General features: G+C 38.7%; 3 protein-coding genes across 8 annotated transcripts; 1 reads left to right on the plus strand and 2 right to left on the minus strand.

Annotated features, from left to right (window-relative positions):
- Window positions 1-1807: 1807 nt before the first annotated feature.
- copz1 (COPI coat complex subunit zeta 1) lies at window positions 1808-6211 on the minus strand. The gene is made up of 9 exons (XM_034208964.1): window positions 6087-6211; window positions 5566-5634; window positions 4769-4850; window positions 4587-4678; window positions 3549-3604; window positions 3361-3438; window positions 3203-3254; window positions 3080-3118; window positions 1808-2419 (listed from the first exon to the last, which is right to left on the minus strand). The coding sequence occupies exons 1-9, from the start codon at window positions 6102-6104 to the stop codon at window positions 2372-2374; spliced, it is 534 nt and encodes a 177-aa protein (XP_034064855.1). The 5' UTR covers window positions 6105-6211; the 3' UTR covers window positions 1808-2371.
- A 3554-nt stretch (window positions 6212-9765) lies between these two features.
- On the plus strand, window positions 9766-17091 carry nfe2 (nuclear factor, erythroid 2). Of its 4 annotated transcripts, none has more exons than XM_034208956.1 (5): window positions 9766-9809; window positions 12350-12417; window positions 14258-14336; window positions 14419-14556; window positions 15271-17091. In XM_034208956.1, exons 3-5 carry the CDS (start codon window positions 14289-14291, stop codon window positions 16552-16554), a joined length of 1470 nt encoding a protein of 489 aa, XP_034064847.1. In that variant the 5' UTR covers window positions 9766-9809; window positions 12350-12417; window positions 14258-14288; the 3' UTR covers window positions 16555-17091. The 4 variants fall into 4 exon arrangements, with proteins under 4 accessions (XP_034064847.1, XP_034064846.1, XP_034064848.1 ...); XM_034208955.1 differs by lacking the exon at window positions 9766-9809 and adding an exon at window positions 11647-11829; XM_034208957.1 differs by lacking the exon at window positions 9766-9809 and having other exon boundaries at window positions 12198-12417; window positions 14426-14556.
- Window positions 16717-20740, minus strand: LOC117541774 (heterogeneous nuclear ribonucleoprotein A1-like). 3 transcript variants are annotated; one of them, XR_004568345.1, is made up of 12 exons: window positions 20525-20740; window positions 19894-20010; window positions 19640-19786; window positions 19334-19544; window positions 19165-19248; window positions 18989-19054; window positions 18798-18890; window positions 18544-18714; window positions 18272-18460; window positions 18117-18188; window positions 16881-16938; window positions 16717-16804 (listed from the first exon to the last, which is right to left on the minus strand). XR_004568345.1 is itself a non-coding variant. In XM_034208959.1 (11 exons), exons 1-10 carry the CDS (start codon window positions 20534-20536, stop codon window positions 18127-18129), a joined length of 1152 nt encoding a protein of 383 aa, XP_034064850.1. In that variant the 5' UTR covers window positions 20537-20740; the 3' UTR covers window positions 16719-16938; window positions 18117-18126. The 3 variants fall into 3 exon arrangements, 1 of the variants encoding a protein (XP_034064850.1); XR_004568344.1 differs by having other exon boundaries at window positions 16719-16804; window positions 16881-17934; XM_034208959.1 differs by having other exon boundaries at window positions 16719-16938.
- Between the last annotated feature and the right edge of the window lie 357 nt (window positions 20741-21097).

Genomic DNA, 21097 nt, shown 5'->3' on the forward strand with positions numbered 1-21097 from the left:
CTGGTCAGGCACCTTGGGTGGGATCTGTTATAACCCTCTCTTTTTTCCGCCGTGCCCTCCCTGGGATCTCATCTAATCACATTTACTGCCGTCTACTTCTACTAACCTCGTCCTCTTTAACCTTCATGTTTCCCCTCCCTCACTGAAACCACACACTGAGACAGAAGCTGTCCTCATTATACCAGCAAACTGGTGCGATAACAGTAAACTGGTGCGATAATGGAGTCCATTTATAATGATTACCTTACCCTTTCTTACTGCTCTTTCTCCAGTAAAACACTTGGAAAGTAACATCAACATGGCTTCCATTCATGCTATCTCTGTAGCCATAAAGAGCCACAGATTCAAGGGCTGAATCAAACTGGAGCAAAGCCAAGACAAAAGGTCCACAGGTCAGAGACAATAACAGTTTCATTGACTCTGTTATGTGAAAACATCAACCCACATGCATCTGGCACAACCACTCACACATTATGTTGGGCTGTTTTACATCAACTGCCGCCTGCAAGCAGTTAACTGTGATTGATACATAACGTACAGAAAGCTATTTATTAGTTGTATAATGTACCGTAATGTTGAGCTGAAACCAATTAAGTCATTTGTCTCTGAATAACTCAAATGTAATTTCCTTAGAAAATAAATACTCCACGAAGCATGTATGTGCACATTAAAATGCAGTTATTCTGTGCATCACAATACCATGCCTCCCTGTGTGCTGTTCTCCGTCCTACATTTTGGGATTGAGATAAGCAGATCCTATCCAATTTCCCTGAGGGTGCTATAACCGCAAGATTTAACTGATTATTTGCCCGTGGAAGAGGCGCAAAATGCTCCAATTTACATTCTGTAATCTGACATTACCGCTCCTTTCCACATACTGCTGCAGGCCATAGACATCTCTACATCAAGAGCATTCATGTATCTGCTTTGCTGTATGATGAAGAAAGATAAAAAGGCAAATTCGTTATACAGACCAGTTTTTAAAAAAAGAGGCTACAACCAGCAGCTTAAGCAATGTAGTGACCTTTGACTCGGGCTGTCTGACTAGCATGCCGAGTACAATAGGGGGCGGGGCCTGATTTAAAATGGAGGATGTAACAATACCAGCTCCCTAATATGGTCTGTATTAAGCATGGTTGAATCTATTTGCGCCCAAACACAAATCTCTCCTGACACGAAATACCTTCATGTGATCATCATGATAACATACGTGGGTAACTAGATAGAAGAGTGCATACGGATCATTTCTTCTCCTGTAATATGCATCAGGTGCCAACATGATGTAGTGGCCTTTCCTGCATCTATCTCTCTCAAGTGTAACCTTCATCTGCATTACAATGGAGTATGAGGTTAGTGTGTGAAGGTGGGGGTGCATACATTGAAGCACACAATTCATGTTGCACAGTATGTCTCCACAGAGCACAAATGAATCAAGTATGACTCCATAAAACTATCTGCATGTCACAGCAACACAGCACGGAGGAAGCTCCTGATCATAGCGGCATGAATGAGTCCCCTCCCCTCTACCTTCTTGTCTACAGTATGTATGTCCCTCAGCCTGGCACTTTGCTGCAGACGCCAGGAGGTGGAGCCCTTGCTCTAGTGGCTCTGGCTCTCGCTGTGGCCCTGAAGAACAAAGAGCACACAGCATGGCAGCTCTGAAATAAGGAAATACCATTTTGTACTACTTCTATACACAAAAAGTATGAAAAAACACATCCACACAGAGAGCTAGTCTACAGTTCACAACAATTACATTCATTAAAACAATTACGAAGAATGCACAGACAAAAGGTAATGTTAGACCTTTTCACACATCATTGTCAACAAACATTTATTATGTATATCTGATGAATGGAAGATCCCCGGACGAAACAGATTCAAAACAGACCTCTGTGATCATTGGTATAACTACAGTACTAGTTTTACACTTTCAATCACAATATTCATGTGGATTAAATGTCAAGATAGTGCCTCAATACTTTGTACAGTAAGATGACAGGGTGCTGTCAAACGGGAGAACATTCTGGTGTAAGAAGACTCGAGGAATGTTACCACAGGCTATGATGAGGTTTATCAATGTTTATAGACAGATACTCTGGTATAATAAACCATATTCTGTATTGCAAAAACAAACACAACAGTCTTTGTAATGGAATGTACAACATATCTTATCCTTGTGTTACACAATGCCTGTAAAATAGAATAAAGGGAAGAATTGAGCAGTAGTCCTGGGAGTGTGACTGGATCAGCCAGCGGTACTCCTCACAGCTTTGATTTCAGGAGTGGAAATGAGAAGGAGAATGCAGATCAGTGCCACAAAGACTGGACCGGACAGCGGCTCATTTTGTCGACCGGTGCAGCGGGGGCTCTACCGTAGAAGAGACCACTTGATCTGTTCTTTGGCAGACTGAAGAACCTGTAGAGGAAAACTAGGTTTGACCAAGCAGATAACTCCAACAAGAACTGTACTGGACACTATTGGACACAATGGCTGCAGTGTTAGATAACCCAGAAAAGTGTATCAAATACAAAGAAAATAGAATGAATGGCATCTTGTTGGAGAGGTAAAAAAGGAAGAATGATAAAAAAATATGTATATAGCGTTATTAAAAAACAGGATAAAGAATGATGAACGAGTAATGTAAATGAAGAGAAACATGAAAGACCTAATTAATCATCCTAATTCGTTGAATGAAAGCCGAATCATAACCATAAAGAACGGGGATTGGGGACAGCCATTAATCACGGCCGGAGGAGGGATGGTGGTAGCCGGTCTCAGGCCTCTTAAATGACAACATTAATCAAGAGGAGCTAACACGCAGGCAGACTCGTGTAGAAACTGAAAGACAGGAACCTCCGAGGGCAACCAATACTTTAACGCTGAATAATTAGTAAGCATGTACACTGTTTTGCATAGAAGATAACAGAGCGTGTGACACCTCGAGGCACGGGACAAAGTAGAAGTAGAGGAGAATGACGAGAACAAGGTTCTGATGTAATGAGCTTTAACGGTCAATACACTAATGGAGCTTTTCAACATTATAGCAGAGAGAGAAGCAAGGAATGTCTTTCTCACCTGGGTGACTGTCTGCTCGGTCAAAGGCACATCATCCCCCTACAGGCACATTTATATTATGTTTACATCCAGCACAACCAAGATCAAACTGTTTGGAATATTTCTGAGAGAAGAGGAGCTTACTCTGAGAGCCACACGGTGCACAACTTGCTGTGGGTCACTCTCTAGGATCACCCTGCAGGAGGCAGCAGAGAGACAGACCAACAATTAGTAATCAAAGAGTGGAAATGCTGTTGTCTTTTTAACAAGGCTTGGCATCAAAAGTCTCAAGCCGTACATACCCTCCATCTACAATTTCATCCACAGCCAGGAAGAGGCCCTCCATATTCTCCAACAAGGCCCTCCTTTCAACGTTCTTTCTGCACATTTACACAAAAACATGCATGTCAAGAATAACTTTCTAGACATTAGACAAAGATTTATAGCAAAAAGTTCTGCTGAAGAGATTAAGGATAAATAACAGCTGTACCTCAACATCTGACTGAGCGAATCAAAGAGGCAGTTTAGAACAGCCATGAGCATAAGCTGTTGAGAATAAAAGAAAATGTTAGATGTTGTTAATCTCTTATCAGCGCACATTGTTTTTTATCATCTAGAAAGAAAAAACACTGAAAAGATATCATGTGTGTAATCATCTTTGATGGTTTTCACTATCATTTCTTTGGACCTCAAGGCACAATATTTCTTTCATTTTCTACTTAAGAGAAACTTGGTATCCATCTGTACTCTACTACTGTGGCTACATATAAATGACTCATGAAAACTATAAATAACATCGTATTTTATAACAAATTCACTTATTTGTATTGCAGACTTTTGTAAAATAAAAAATGAGTGAACCCCGAACAAAGACAGCTTATTTTACATTTAGCCTCAATATTGATATGCACATGATCATCAAAAAAAAAAATCAGACCTGGGGCAATACCCATAAATTAAATGTGCTCATCAAGTCAAAGCCATAACATCTGATCAAATGTAAACTAGCCATTGTGCGGTTGAGAATTTTTTATAAAAATAAAACAGCGTATCCATTATTTCTTTTTTATCTGAACATGCATCTGTTGTTTCACATAAATGTTGTGGTGAAAACACAACAAATAAAATAGAATAAACTACACCCCCATAAGTGACACGAAGTAAAAGTACAGCGTAAGAGTACTTTAACTCGGCGAGCTATTGAACACATCTTGTCACCAAAATGAGAAAAGACTGACAGAAAAATGTAAACTAGAGATTGGGCCGTGTAAAATGAGGAGTCATTAGAAATGACCGCTCGAGCCGGTAACAGCTCTGTAGTATCATAGAACACTTGGGAAATTATTATTGTCACACATTTTTGTTTCATCTCATACGTTTAAAAAAACACCCCAGTTCTCTGAAACATTAAGGGAATACTAACACTTTTGCTAGGTTTGGCTTTCTGTGACATTGCTCATTATTTGGGTTACGAATCTTACTCAATAATAATAATGATTCATTGTAAAAATCTTAAAATAATGCTTACCTCATTTTCATGTGAACTTCCGATCACATAGAAGAAGAGGTCTATGTTGCTCTTGTAGACAACAGTGAGGCCCTCGAGTAATGCTATTTCACCTATAGACACACAAAAAGCAACAACGCATTGTAATAGACACGTTCTGAGTCAGGACAGTGACAGCCTGCAGTGTAGTGAAGATCTCTTACTGTCCGTCCTGTGTGTTTTGTTGAATATGTTCTTCTCAAACGCCTTCTGCTCCTTCACTGTCGGGTATGTATCATCATAATACTGTGGATAGATGTTAAAAGAATACGTTATTATATGCTGATAATGTAAATCTATAACCCAAAGCCCAATTTAACAAGGTGGAATTTTGATTAAAATGATAAGGCTGGAGATATTTCATATTTTCCATAAAATAAAGTGCAGTGCTTCTTTTGAAGATAATTAAGGAATATATCACTTTTTACCAGCGTGGTTCTCTGATATGTTTTTACTAGTTTTAGAAAAAACTTGAGGTGTTTCGAACAGAAAAAAAGGATATTTGATAATTGATAGGGTAATTGCATTGTTGGTTGCAAGGTTCGATTTGTTTTCTTTAGTACTGCATTCAGTATTGTGTATCTGTATTTTTCCTTCGTATTTATAAAAAAAAATGTCATAGTTTTAAAATGTTAACACTTCCTAAGCTCCCACGGAATTTCCAGAAGCTTTGAGAACCCTATATACTATATATAAATCAATATTTAAAGGAGCATCTAGAACAAAATAAATACATTTTCACATTAGATAATTCAATATATACAGTTATTTATAGACAAACATGCTTTGATACCTATAGATAAGTGTATGGTGGTTTTAGTGTTTGTTTTTTTAAACAACAATATAGAATATCACCATGTGTATCCTATATTACAGTTGGCCCAAGAAATTAGAAGTTCACCAAGAAAATGCAAAAGTGGAGTTAAACTAATGAGGGTCATTTTGTTGTACAACTTCATACCTTTGCATAAAGCCTGTCTCCATCGTTGTCTAGAATCAGAACGGCTTTGACAGTGTACAAGGATGGTTCCTGTTAACATAAGAAGACATGACGCAATGGCTCAATTTACGCAAGTATGATTAATAAGGGACAGTAATTATAAAACATTTCTCGAAATAAACAACATCTGGTAACATCAAACTCCAACTGGTCAGCCTTGTATGCGTTAACAATGGATTAATAAAACGAAAGCTATCTGATCAGGGTTACCAAGTTGATACAAATAACCGATTATTTGCGAATATAAAAAGGAAGACATGACACTTCCACATCACCAACAAACACAGACACTCGAAGCTAACTTCTCACTGGCTAGCTTGTTAGCCAAACCGACTACTTTAGTAAGCTAGCTCCCTGTCGAGTTAAATTACCTTACATCGCGACGTTTTGAAACCAACAACATGCGGGTATGTGAGATAGTTATGAGTTTAAGCTTGAATAACACATACACTGTCACACATGAATACATTCGCAAACATTACCAGTATGGGAGAATCCATCTTCTTTCTTGTAAGCTAACCAGCTAGCAAGCTACTAGCTACTACTGCTGCGGCTACGTATTACGTTCAGTAAATGAGGCTCTTTCTGATTGGCTGACGCACAGCCTGAGTTGTGCACACAGGGCAAAGAGCATTAACGGCTACAGTACAGGGCGTGGAGCCAGAAAATAAAACAAGCTACATCTTAATGTGGACGAAAGTATATTAATACAAGATCGATTATCCCTTGAGTGGGAAACGTTGCAATCTGATTAAGTCCTTCATTAAGGTAAAGTCAAGCATTGTAAAATCTCCATGAACCTTACTTTTGTCCAACCGTGAGCCTTTTTTCATGAAAGTAAAACATAAAAGTTATCTGGTCTTTAATTCAGATTGTATTAGTCTACGAGAGGTGGGAGAAGTACTCAGATATTGCACCTAAGTAACAATCCTGTATACAAAATCTTACTTAGGCCTAAGTAAAAGTAGGCATCAAAATATACTTATTGTGTGTAATGTCCCATCATATTAAATGACTGGATTGTTATCATTCATGATTAATCAATGTGTTCATCACAGCTGGTAAAGGTGGGGCTAATTTAATTAATTGATATGATGCTGCTGGATATCCTAACCTATAATTATATATTATAGTTTATGTATTATTTTATTTATATTTTATATTTAAGAAATTGAATCTGTAAAGTTACTATACTAATTGTGTTAAATACATGTAGTAGAGTAAAATGTACAATATTTGATTTTACAATGTAGCGGACTATAAGTATGAAGTAGTATACAATACTTAAGTAAAGTACAAGTACCCCCAAATTGTACTTAAGTACAGTACTTGAGTAAATGTACTTTAATAATACATTACACCACTGTAGGTGCAATGTCCTGCCAACTAGGCACACAATAAATCTTATGTTTATTTTAAAATGCACTTCCTACATTCTATTCCTAATTCATTTAAGGCTATATATTCAACTACTTTTACTTGTAACTGTAGTTAATTGTAGTTCTGTTACATTTTAAGGGTAACTATAGCTGTAAGATATTACATTTCTCAAGTAACTTTACAAACACATAAGAGACTATATTTGGCTATATAGAGTTCAAATCTCTACCATGGTTATCGTTATCAAACCAAATTATCAGGGTGTTATTTACCATTAAAAACTTGGAAACTGAATAATAGGACTCCATGGTAACATACAAAAAAATTTGGGAAAACTAATTTAGGTTACAAGCCGTTTTAGCTTGCTTGTAGCCTACTCATCAACATATTTTTTCAGGATCCTCCTACATGTAACCAACCCCAATTATCTTAGTTCCCACTTCTGGGAAGCATGGAAACCCAGACTGATGGGGATTTCCCTGTATTTCACTCCATAAATGACATCACTGTTGGGCCTTAATGTAAAAATATTTTCTCGAGGCTTGAGTTTGAAATAATACTGGAATATCTATGTTTTCAAAACTAGTGGTGTTCAGCTATTATATAACTGCCAAAAAGTGTATCGCAAAAAATAACTATTCTGACATGCAAATAACACTACTGCGGGCCACCATGAAATGTTGCAATACTGCACCATGTTAACTCAATTCCACCACTAACATTTCAAAATGACCAGGTCCGGAGATTAAACATTATGCTGCCTTGAACCTATGAGTTAAAAGATTCCCAGATGTTAGAAGTCAAACATACCTTTATATCTATTTAAAATTATTCTAAACAATGTTTATGATGGCAGAGTTGAAGATGGGCAGAATGAAAGTTATTTGATTGCTTCAAAGATGAATGAACATGCAATGAGAGAATGATATATGTAATTCTGCTGGCTTCAAAATGTAACCACATTATTGATATCTTTTAGTTGTATAAAATATATGCAACTACAATACGTTGAGGGACTTTTCTCACAATTATGAAAATTATAAATACATTTGAAATGTAGCAATAGATAAAATGAAGTTATAGGGCTGCTCTCAGTACCAGCAACCACAGCAGTTAGCAGTTCCCTTCCTTAGAACCAAGTGCTTCTTTTATCAGCATTAAGCAGAGCTTCCGCCAACGAACATCCTCCTTTCCTTACCTTCCCTCTGTCTGTAGAAGACTTGATGTTTAATCTTATGAACACATTTCCTAAATATGCAATTACATATAAACATTTATGCACACAATCACATCTCTTCAAGCACTTATTTCTGTTTAATTAAACTGTTTACCTATTTGTATTTGTAATTGTGTTTTCCATCACTAGTTATATGTGAAAAGATTGAAAACTCTTGAGAAATAAGGTACTGTTGTTACAAACGTTATCTTAATCTGAACATATTGCGATAAGGGCAGACTGTATTGAGACATTCAGAAGAATGATGCTGCATATTTAGGTTCCTCATTTGCCCTTTTTCAGGTAGTGATAAATTATGTGGCCATCTTTACAGCGATGAAAAGGTTTATAAATCCCATTTATATTTGAATCTACAGTTGCAATTATGCATTTGCTTAATTGAAAACGATCAAAAATGTACAAATTACATTACGCATCTTTAAAATCATTCAAAATAGGACAGGCAAATATGTGAAACTAGATATTAGCTGAACAGTCCACCTATATGCTGTAGTTGATCAAATTGCAAACCCTTTAGAGTTGAGTACCACAATGAACAATTGCACAGGTTACCATTTGTATTTCTCCAATTTGCAGTGTTGTTTGTATTAAGGTCGAATATTAACAATAGAAAATGAGTAGAATATCTTATTTTTTACAATTCCAATCAAGATACTGACTTGTTAGTTTATCAATGTAAGAAGAAAAAAATACTCCATCTGCCCTTTCTATTTTTTTTTTTAACTTTCCCAGAAGCTGACTCCAAAAATATTCCCTTTTTGATACCACAACCCAAGGCACACATTCATTGTGTTTAGTAGCGAGGTGGTTTTTGCTCATGTCTGATACAGCCTCTTGGATGTTAAAACAAAACCAAAGAGGCCACACTCCTCCATCTTTGATAACTGCTAGGCCCTGAGCCTGTTTTTCAGGTCTCAGGCTCGAAAATGACATTCCCAGAACAAATGACCATATCTTCCCTTCTAAAAGGGTTAAATTAATAATCTTTTCTCTCAAAGTAATGATAAACCTGTGAGTTGGATGTAGAAAAGTCAGAATCAATATAGATGTTTTTTATTTTAAAGAAAATTCAGATTGAACATGGTAAATTATGTAAATTATAGTGTCCGTCCAAAAAATATGTTGTACTTATTGTGAAAAAACTAACCTTGGATGATGGGTTAGTAGACTAAAAGCTTTAGGAATCCAAATTACAACATATAATAAGTACCCTGTATCAAGATTGATGCAAAACAAGTGATATTTGACCTCTTCTAGGGCCATTTGGGTGGATTTTCCTTATCTCTGGCCCCCCTTGTTCGATTTTGACATGTGACATCTCTTTCTGACCGTTAGAGCCAATAGAATTTAAGGGAAATCGTCCCATAGACAAGAAATGGTGGCCTCTCTGCGCATGCTAGCTTGCCTTAGAGGGGAGACATATCGCTGCTCTGATATCAAGCAACGGAAAAGCTGTGTTATTGCTTATGGATTATCAGAACATTTCAAAGGGGACACAGACACATTGGATTAACCTATGGACTAACTACACCATCGTTTTTATCGTTTTAATGCCATTGAAGACCAGTTTAGACCAGACAAAACCAAGGTAAGACATGTTAGCGTTGTGGGCTACCTAGCGCCACTTGTTTTGATGTACGTTTTTGTTGATAACTTCGCGAGTTTGTATCTTTCAGTGTTGAGATTCTGTGTCTCCTTGCGATCATAAACGATGTGTTGGATGTGCACCTAGGATAAGTAATAAGGGAGCTAGGAGTGATTATCGGTGCAGTAATAGGTTAGCATTTTTCGGTCGGGTCATTTAGATGCTTCTTATGAGACTTGTGTTTTGTTTTGGTAAAAATGGTTTGTATCGTCAGTTAGCTGAGATTATTCGCGTTAATCTGGTATAACACATTAATAGGTTCTTAAATATTAAGATCCCCTGAGACACAGTGTCGTGAAAAAAAAACTGAAGTACCCGCCGGCGGGGACCTTCGGGCTTAACAAATGAACTGCCACAGAAACACCAGGACACACAGAGGAGGCAGGGAACAACTTAAAGGACGAACATAATTAACCATTACTTTGGCATAACATAGACTTAATAAAACTCAATGATTATAAACATAATTCAAAGGGGGTTTACAGCAAGAACAAGTCTGACAATGTGGAGAGGTTCAGGCAAGCTGGAAAGCAGAGATGTCAAAGACGAATTGAAGCAAACAAACACAAACAGGGAAAGTGGGCGTTGAACTGGGAACTGTGTCCAGATTCAAAACCATTGTGGTCGCAGTAATAACAGGGTGCTCTTGGCATGCTGTGGCAGTGGTTGAGTCAGGGGCTGGGTGCTAGGAACTTGGGTTGGGAAGTCCCTTCTTTGATTCCTGGTAGACATTCACCTTTCTTGACTATGTCAGCCACCTACTTTTTCCATCTTAGAACAATGACAAAGAAAACATTGAGATTTATGTCTGTGGGATGTGATATTGTAATGGGCCGGACAAAACCTTCCATGTTCTCATGGTTTTTTAATATACAGTGCCTTACTGAAAGCCTTACTGTAACTCCGGTTTTGTTTATTGCAAGTCCTAAAATGTATAATTATTTCACAATAAAAAAGTCAAGCTTTGGTCAGTGTTCAGAATAAATGTACTGAAACATATTTATCTTTTCATCTTATGTGTTGTTAGATCATTTAAAAAAAGTAAAAATATGTATGTGAATTATCACTGTAAGTGTCTCAAAAGGCCATCGTATAATATTTATATTTGTATTATTAAGTTGAATAATGCTGTAAATCACATTAAGTGAACTTCATAAGTGTGTTTATTAAAGATGACATATGTGTTTTTATCAGCTTTGTATTTCTGATAAAAAAGCAATTCTGTGTTGTTTGAAGCAAATCTGAATGTACTACTTGCCTTTGTTGCACACTGCCGTTATCTTTGCTTCTTTAGTTTTGTAGAAAATGGAGTTCGGTTCCTTGTATGCAGCATTATGTTAAAGCAACAGAGACGCTGAATCAACATACATGTATTTAATCAACAATCGCTTTTAAAAAATGAAATCTATCCACTATGTTGTCACAATGTATACAGTAGGGGGTCTTTTACAGTGCATGAAATATCTTGAATATTTGATGTGATGCCGATAACTTCCAAAATCATCACTGTGGGACAGACTGCTTTCTATCGACAAATTGTTTTATGAAACAATAAAAAAGCAACATTTCGACTATCAGTTTGTGTGAAAGCTGTTGCACAATAGAGCAGTTCTCCATAACACATAGTCTTTGTGAGTTCTCTGCTCACAGTTTTTCAGATCAGGGCAATGAGGGGATTTTTCTGTGAGGGATTTTAATGGTCACTTGCTATGTAAGACACGCTCCCCTCCATTCTCCCCCTGCTCCTCTCTCTCCCTTGGCGGTTGCTCTGCCAGATAGGGGAACAATGTAGTCTTTCTTACCTGTCGGAGGGTGTACATTCCATCTCTGCTAAACTAAGTCTCAATCCTGCCTCAAACCCACCCCTGCTCGAACAAGGCCCTCAGTGCAATGCCGGCTCCAGGTGCTCCACATCACACTCCTCAACCTTTCGTTTTGGAGGATTTGAAAGGACACAGTTCTTGTACGGTTTGGCCACGACAGGGACAACAATCCTGCTAGTTTCACTCACTTTTAGGGCGTTTAACGTAATTGTTGTGTGTGTATTGTCATAATATAATTAGAATTAAAATTGCTTACAGCTTTTTGTTTGTTTTTGTAAACATCTACCTACCTCAGTGTGGACTGACAGAATGATTGTCGTGGTGTATGCCAGACTGTTGGTTTGTGGTTTGTCATGTGGGCTAAAGGGAAATTTGGAGGTTGGGGTGCAAGTGTGCTATTAAGGATACAAGAGTGCAAAAAATTGTGGTGTGGGTGCTTTACAGGAAGATTGCGTTTTGTCTGCATAGAGCCATCCCATTTATGCCGGTGGCTGTAAGTGCAGCTGAACAGAGAGAGACAGACAGTTGAATAAGAGATAGAGCAAGAGGCCTCGTGTGTTTTACGTCTTGTGATCTGTTAAAAGTCAGCAACATCACGACATATGTGAAAAAAAGAACAGTTTCTCCTTTTACTCATTTTTTTCCCCTTCTTAACACCAGGATTGTGCTTCACATCTGAAGTTATTTTTGACTCATCACCTGTTGAAGAACCAGAGAATGTTGCTAAGGTATGTTCATACTCATCTAACTTTTTCTTATTTTCTAAGATCTCTTCTTTTTATTAGGCAAAGCTAGCTTAAAGGTTACATTATTTCAACTCAAAAGTAAAACTTTGTTTCCATATATTAAAATAGGTGTCGGATAATGTTTCATTACATATCATCATATAACAACGTGAGCTACTAAACAATGTAATTACATTGTTGCTCACGCTTCTGAGCATTTAAGTTGTAAAAGATACAGTTAATGTAATGACACAGTTAAATGTATTTCCACAAAATAGATTGTATCAATGGTATGTTTTGTCTCACTGTGTAATAAACGTACTTCTTATACTGACTGGACTGGTACAAGTTTGAGTTTTGACTGTGAATTATGAGAAAGAAACAGCTTTTAGAAACATAACACAAACACAATGCAGGATTTAAAATATAACAATGTCACAAAATGTCTAAACATTAAAAGATATTTATAATATTGTAAATTATATCACATTGCCTTAAACACTAGTTCCTCTGAAATAATAAGCAATATTGCAAATAGTTTGTGTTGAAGATTGGTAGAAGGAAATAAGATTCTATATTTTGAATTAAAAAATAAATATGAAAAATACCTGAATATGTACTGTAATGTACCACATTTGGTATACATGTCTGGATCTATATATTTTTTATATTATTACAATGTTATTGATCCAGACCATTGAAGTCTCTTCAAAATTGAATTGGACCAAGTCTGTAAATCGGCACACCTCAGAATGGAACCACCTGTTGTTTGATACACCACTCCAATTAACCTGACATTGATTGCTTTCTAAAAAAACGTTTTATCCCTTTTAAATGTCAGATAATTGTAACTATAAAGGTACCTTCAACCACACCCTCGGCTGTTTCAAAACCGAGAAGTAGTATTTGAATTTATGTCAGTTGAGCTTGAGCCCGGGACTTGATGAGTACATTTTGTATTTATTGATGGGAATACTTCTATTAGTTCAAATATATTTAAAGAATCAGCATGTTATTTGGAATGACATAGGCAAGTTACTTAAGTGACTTTTCGACTGTTAACTTCGAGAATTAAATGTTTGTTCTAGACAACGAAAAAGATGTGCATGAAGCTCATTTGACCCATCCTTGAATGGGTTTTTTAGTTCAGGTTAAAATAAAAAACAGGCATATTCGGGTAAAACACTAAATAATAGATAAAACAATAACTTATCTGTAGGTTTTTTCATGTATATGGGTGATGTACAAGTCATTGTAAGCCATTTATATGTGTGAGTATGAATATAAATGTACAGTACGGTGTTCATTGGACAAGTGGATCTATTCAATACAGTGTTACCATCTCTGTTGGTGTTTAAGTCTCTGTTTATTTATGTGCTGAAAACCTTAAATACTTTTATTATACTCAAATGGAAGTTGAAGTTTAAAATAACAGCTACTGTCAAGCTTTACCAAAAGAGTTTAAAGAAGTCTGCAGACATGTTTTCAGACACCACAGTTTTCCAAAGCAGCCATCAGGCCCCAGTGTGTCTTGTAGAGAGCGCTGTTTTCCCGCAGATTGCCTTATCAGGAGTCTGCATAGCTGCAGCCAGGACAGCTGTTGGGAGGAGTTAAATTAACTAAACTGAACCTGTGTGTGCTCCGAAAAACCTACAAAACAACCAAACAGTCATTTATGTGAAGCACTGACAAAATCTACATATATGTTATTTACCGTATGTTTAAAAAAAAAGTGTGGTAACGGTTTTAAACGATATGCAGAAGGGTTTTTTCTTTCTTTCTTTCTTCTATTAAAATAGGCTACTTGTATCAGAAATTAAACTTGTTGTTCTGTCCTCACCAGGTTAATCTATAGCAGCTAGAGTCTGTCCTGAATGTGTTCAACAGCCAACTATGTTCTCCCTCTGAGGAGAACCTGTGAGGTAGGTTTGTTTAAGAGGAACACCACAACACATAATAAATCCTAAAATAGACACAGTAATCAATATTATTTTCTATTACAAGGTATTAGCTACTCCAGGCAGGCTGTGTGGGGGAGTGTCCATGTCAGCTAATTTCCCTGGAGCCAGGTCTCATGGAGCTCCTCAGGACACAGAGATGGATGTGGCTTGGCAGGAACTGATGGCCATCACAGAAATGCAGGTAGAATTATTATTTTTTACATTATGTTTTTTTTTTTATCCCAGATGTTCCAAATATTTAACCTTATCACAATACCCCATGCTGAGTTAGAAAAGGGGTCCATGTGCAAATGAGGACACTTTGGATCATAATAATTTTTGATTGTTTTCAAAATCCAAAAGTCTCAGCAGATAAGAAGGTATTTATCCATTAATATAATGTGTTATTCTCAGTTTCATGTTCAAAGAAAAGATTGAAACACAACAGTTGTGGCTCACTAATGAATAATTACTTAACAAAATATGTATTTAATTCTATTGGAATAAATACATATTTTCCACTTTTCATGTGGTGCTAACTGTTGAAAAACGAATACTCTCAGCTGGGGAAAGCAACAATGGCCCATTTGAGTGATGGTAGGATGAAGAGATTGTGAGAGGGGGCAAGTGCTGTATGTTCCTAGTGGCCCCCTGCACCGTACAATAGCCATCTGTTTCCAGGTGAAATCGGATCACATCTATGAAGCCTTCATAGGCTATGGGTGGCATGCTGAAGTGGGGGCAAACTGTGCTCTATATTGAGCCAGATAAAATGCAAAAAATTGTGTTGCATTATTGATTTTTAAAATTCCTTATAATTGCCTTTGATCATTTTATGCTGTTACTGTGTCATATGCTAATTAATTTGTAATTGCCAAGTCATAACCAATAAAGCTGATTATTTATTTTTTTCCAGGAGTTTCAAGCACCCAGTGAAGACTCCTATGAAACAACACAGTACCAAACTATGGAGCCCACGGTCCCTATGGGAGGATATGGGATGGCCCAGTCCCATTTGGAGCCGCCTCCTGCTGCTTGTGAGCTCGGCCCTGCTGACACTTATGATGGATGTTATTCTGAAGAGGTGCCCTCCTGTCATCGTCTCGGAAGCCATTCAGAGGCAATGTATGGACCTGAACCTCCGCACAATCAAAGAATGATCCCCATCTCTTCCTACACACAGACCTCGCACATGGCTCTTAGAGAACCAATGAACATGTCAGGTAGCAGTCAAGGGCACAGGAGGGCAAACACTTCTCTCTCTCGGGATCTCCGTCGGCACATGCTTTGGACTACACATGGACAAAGTTTGCAGGCCTGCTCAGCTGATGATCTTGAGTCGGACTCAGGTCTGTCTCTGGGCTCTAGTCCACCTTTGGCTTCCCCAGATAATCCCGTTGGGGGTGCATCAGGTTACCAGAGTGTTGACATAGGGATGACATATAGTGATGTTGAAGCAGACAGTGTGGCTGAACATGCCAGAAGAGCACACATCCATTACCCAATGGACTACCAGAACCAATCTCACTCATATTTACAATCAGGTGATCAGTCTTATTTCTCAACCCAACCCCCTCTCTCACATACACAAGGTAATGCTCCAATTCCACAGCCAGTAAAACAGCAGGGAGAGGCCTCTGCACTGAATGATCTGTATATAGACTCTGGAGTGTCCAGCAGAGGGAGCTCCCAACATAACATGTACAGAAAATCACAGGGAAGTATCTCCGCTCCTGCACCACTGAGCAGAGATGAGCGGCGGGCTATGTCCTTAAAGATCCCCTTCCCCATGGCGAAGATCATCAATCTACCCGTGGATGACTTCAATGAGCTCCTAACACATTATACCCTCACAGAAAGTCAACTAGCACTTGTCAGAGATATTAGACGAAGGGGGAAGAACAAGGTAGCAGCTCAGAACTGCAGGAAAAGGAAGCTTCAGAGCATAATTCACCTTGAAAGAGAACTGAACCAGCTGCATGGTCAGAGAGAGCGCCTGGCACAGGAGAGGCACGAGTTCCAGCGGAGCTTGGCTTTTATTAAATGTCGCCTTACAGACCTTTATTCAGAGGTGTTTTCTCACTTGAGAGACGAAAATGGACAACCATACTCAGTAGATGACTACGCCCTACAACAGACACCTGATGGAAAAATGTATCTGGTACCTCACACCAACATGCAGCAAGGAGAGCAATGCTGAGACACTGGGGATTGAATATTTTGTTAATACCCTTACAGTATAATATTGTGCAGACTTAAAGTATACAAACTGATTGGAGGCCACAAAAAAGTTCATACAAAACATGCCATATATGCATCACTGTACACTTCATGCTCTTACATATGACTGAAACAACACAGGTGTCTTATAAAAATACTTTATTTAAAAACACTGCACAGCAGTCTTCAGTGTAAAAAAAACAAGTCTCCAGCATGATTATTCAGGAAGCCTGTGAAGAACAAATCAAAGATAAATATACAAGCGTTCAAAATTGTGCAAGATTCTGATGAATGACCGATTTGTACCTGAATTGAGCCATTGTCACAGAAATGGAATCGGGTTTTGGACACCATGTTGAGTTTCCTATAAAGCAGAAATACCAATTAAGTATAACAATCTGGCAACCAAAGAAAACAAATTATTAAATGTTGTTCACAGCATGCATATTTGTACGGCCTCTTTGCACAACTAGAAGGCGTTATTGGTGAAGTCATAATAAAGTTTTTTTTGCACAAATATATTGTCATTACTGGGCTACGTAACTTACTACCAGCTACACAATAGCAATACATACTATCAGTAGTTGAGAAGTCTGGTCTTACCTACAGACAGCACTTATGCCTTTTGGTAGCTGCTGCATGCTAGCCTCAGGCTTCTGTTCTCACTCTCCCCTGCTTCAATGATCCTGGCGATGGTTTTGCTACTTCTCTCCCTCAGCTGGCTTCCATGACTAGCCTCAAAGACTTTGCATGTAAGCTAGCATCCTCCAGTTGATCTTTGCAGAACTCAGGGTAGTCTGTACCAGGTGATGGGCTCTTTATGACGAAGTATTTTGTGCACCACCTCTCATTCCTCAACCACAATTGTAGATGTTCCCTTCACATTGACTTATGGTGTATGTAGTTACTATTGCAGGTCTTCTCACATCACATGGATATTTCTTGGCTCCTCACATATGCAAATGATGTCCCTCATCCCACAGTGTACAGTAATAGTCAACCCTCCCTTTCCCAGACCACTGAAGAGGCTAACAACACTTTGTAAAAAACTGAAAGATGCTTTATTTCAGCTTGATTTGATGCAGATACAAATAAAACCAGACTCAAAGAAAAAGAAATCTACATAAAATCTCATTGGAATGCTTTCTTTCCAGATACACATTTCGATTAAAAAATAAAAACACAAAAACGTATAAGTGAAGACCCTCCATGATTTATCTACTGTACATCTCTTCTTGCAGCAGCAGTAACCTGCCACAATTGTTTGGCTGAGCAGATTTAGGACGTAAACCTGCAGCTGCCCTGTCACTTCTCTCGCTCTCCTCTCCTTGCTCTCCTCTCCTCTCCTAAGTACTCAGTCCTGTTGAACAATACGGAACAACATTGTTAACTGTGCACTGACTTTGTAGAACCTGAGATCCAGAGTGATTTTTTATTTATTTATTTTGTTACTGTTTATCCAAACTTAACAAGTCCCTGCCACTACAAACTCTGGTTTTATGTTACAAAATGAATAGTGCATGCATGTTGTCAAGTACCTACCACTTCACATTCAGAATCGTGCCGAACGACCATATCCACCACCGTTGTTGTTTGAGCCACCTCCATAGCCACCTGCAGAGAAAACGGATAACTTAAGACTACAGAAACTATGACCAACAATTATACATCCTCCCATCTGCTTTTCTTTATCTTACCGCCAAAGCTCCTTCCTCCTCCTCCTCCTCCTCCTCCTCCAACACTGCCGCCACCACCGCCACCACCACTAAAGTTGTTTTTCATTGGGCCAAAGTTGGAGGCCTGGGAGTCGTAGTTGCCCATATTGTTGTAATTATTTCCACCACCACCTCCACCTCCGCTACTACCACCACCACCACCACAGTTACCTATAGGGAAAACAAATATTCAGTTACACACATGTTGAAGACAGAACATATGTCAAATGTAATACTGTCTAGTTAACACTTACCATAGCCATTGCTCTCATAACCATTTCCTCCATAGCCACCACCTCCACTACCACCGCCTCCTCCTCCTCCTCCTCCACCACTACTACCACCACCACCACCCTGGTTGTAACCTCCTTGGTTATACCCTCGGTTTCCACCATTGTTGTATCCGCCTGGCCCACCTCCATATCCTAAAAATAAAAAATAATTTCAGCACAGCCAAGCTTTAAAACCATCAATTGCTTAAGAATATGCTGAGTCAACTGCCACTTACCACCCCCACTGCCGCCGCCGCCGCCACCACCATCGTTGGCACCACCACCACCGTTGGAATTGTAAGGACCATCACCATAGCGACCCCTACCACCTAGGGTAACAGTCAGGTTTAAAAACATAATACACTAATATTTTTGAGTCCATTTACATGAATCCCATTATGGAGTATTATCATTTTAAAAGTCTTACTCGGGCTGAAGCCTCTGTCATAGTCATAGGGCCTTCCACCTCCGCCTCCTCCACTGCTGCTGCGACCTAAACCAAACCACAACATTATCTCAGTGCATCAACAGTGCCAGCATTTAAACAAGATAGTTGATTAATCTGGCTTAAATCCATTCTTAAAAAAAAAAGTACTCTCATACCCATTCCTGCTGTCTGCATCTCTTGCCTCGTGAGAGCCTTCCTCACTTCACAGTTGTGAGAGTTGATAGTGTGGTATTTTTGGACTGTAGGGTGGAAGGGAAAGTAAGTAGCTGCTCAAAACCATTCGGTAAGAGACTATAAATATGTGGCAGAAAACCTTGTACTTACTAACAATCCTGTCAACTGAATCATGATCATCAAACGTCACAAAGGCAAAGCCCCTCTTCTTTCCAGAGTTACGGTCGGTCATGATATCAATGACCTCGATTTTGCCAAACTGAGAAAAGTAATCTCTCAGGTGGGACTCCTCTGTGTCTTCTTTGATGCCACCAACAAATATCTTTTTTACCGTCACATGGGCTCCTGGTCGGTTTGAGTCCTGTGATGAAAGAAATGTGGAATTGTAATTAAACATGGATCTCTGTTGTAAAATACTCATGGCAGGTTTAAATACATATTTTAATGCCAATATACCTCTCTGGAAACAGCCCGTTTGGGTTCAACCACTCTTCCATCAACCTTGTGGGGTCGGGCAGTCATTGCAGCATCAACCTCATCAACGGAGGAGTATGTAACAAAGCCAAAGCCCCTGGACCTTTTGGAATTGGGGTCCCTCATGACCTAGAGAAAGCAACTTCAATTATTCCCTGTATTGCACAAAATATGCATGATTTCTAGTTACACAAAAACTAAGTAAATAATACCAAGGGGTTAAAGAGAAACCTTACCACACAGTCTGTAAGGCTCCCCCATTGCTCAAAATGAGCCCTCAGGCTTTCATCTGTAGTCTCGAAGCTCAGACCTCCAATGAACAGCTTGCGAAGCTGCTCTGGCTCGCGTGGTACCTACACAATAGACACAGATAATAGCTTCATCGTACAATCACCTACAGTCAGAATGAGCATTGTGTGCAATTAAATGAACATACACAATATATCGCTCATAGGATTACCAATGGATGAATAGTTTCTTAATTCTGCGTCACGTTTTTTTTTAAAAACCGGACAGGGTTGAGAAGGGAGCCATCGCCGCCATTAGGGAAGCGATCTGGTTATTTTGATTACTCTACCTCCGATTGCATGCATAAGAATACACATTTGTAAATGTAATGAGTTAGCTTTTTATACAATATTACTGAAGCCAAGCGTTTAGTGAGATTCCGGAAATTCAAACATAGATGCACGTAGGAACAAAGACCACGAGGCCCAGCTGCTATAAAATGGCGGCTTTACAAAGCATAGCTGCAGTGGCTGATAAGACACGCATTCTGCGCTGAGAATAGCAATAGGCCTATCTAAACAAATACAAATATTTTACGTTTCAGCGTACAGTAAACGCCATCCATAGTATAATACTCACATCTTTCGACATTGTTGCAGCAGGTGATACTTAAAGACTCCTTGTGGACAGACGAGGGAGGAGTGAGCTGTGCTGAGTGAGAGTCAGAACAGAAGAGACTCAGAGTACAACAGTGTTCTCAAAGGTAGACTAAATAGCAAAGGACACTCCTCTTCCACACACACACATTGGCCAGGACTTTCCGCGGCAGTCTGTCGTCACCATGTGTTGATTCTCGATTGGTCCAAATTACATCAATCACCAGCACGACGAATTAGATGACAGTAGGCGGTGCATTCCCCATCACGACGGTGATACAAAATGGATGTTATATGCATGAAGGAATACGTGAAAGTGACATGATAAGATATTGCATTTGTGCGTGATGCTGTGTAATAATTTACACACAAACAAGTGTGTGAACGAATAAGGGAATGCACAGAAAAGCAGCACATTTTAAATGATCTCCAATCCTAAATAAGTCTCAGATTTGTGGGTGGAGGTAGACTGTGTTTATCAGTGATTCCACACAACCCCACTCTGCTTTTCACCTAGAAATCTCGTGTTTTCTAACGAGACACACAATGCACATGT

The sequence above is a fragment of the Gymnodraco acuticeps genome, unplaced genomic scaffold, assembly GCF_902827175.1.
Source record: "Gymnodraco acuticeps unplaced genomic scaffold, fGymAcu1.1, whole genome shotgun sequence".
Taxonomy (NCBI): Eukaryota; Metazoa; Chordata; class Actinopteri; order Perciformes; family Bathydraconidae; genus Gymnodraco; species Gymnodraco acuticeps.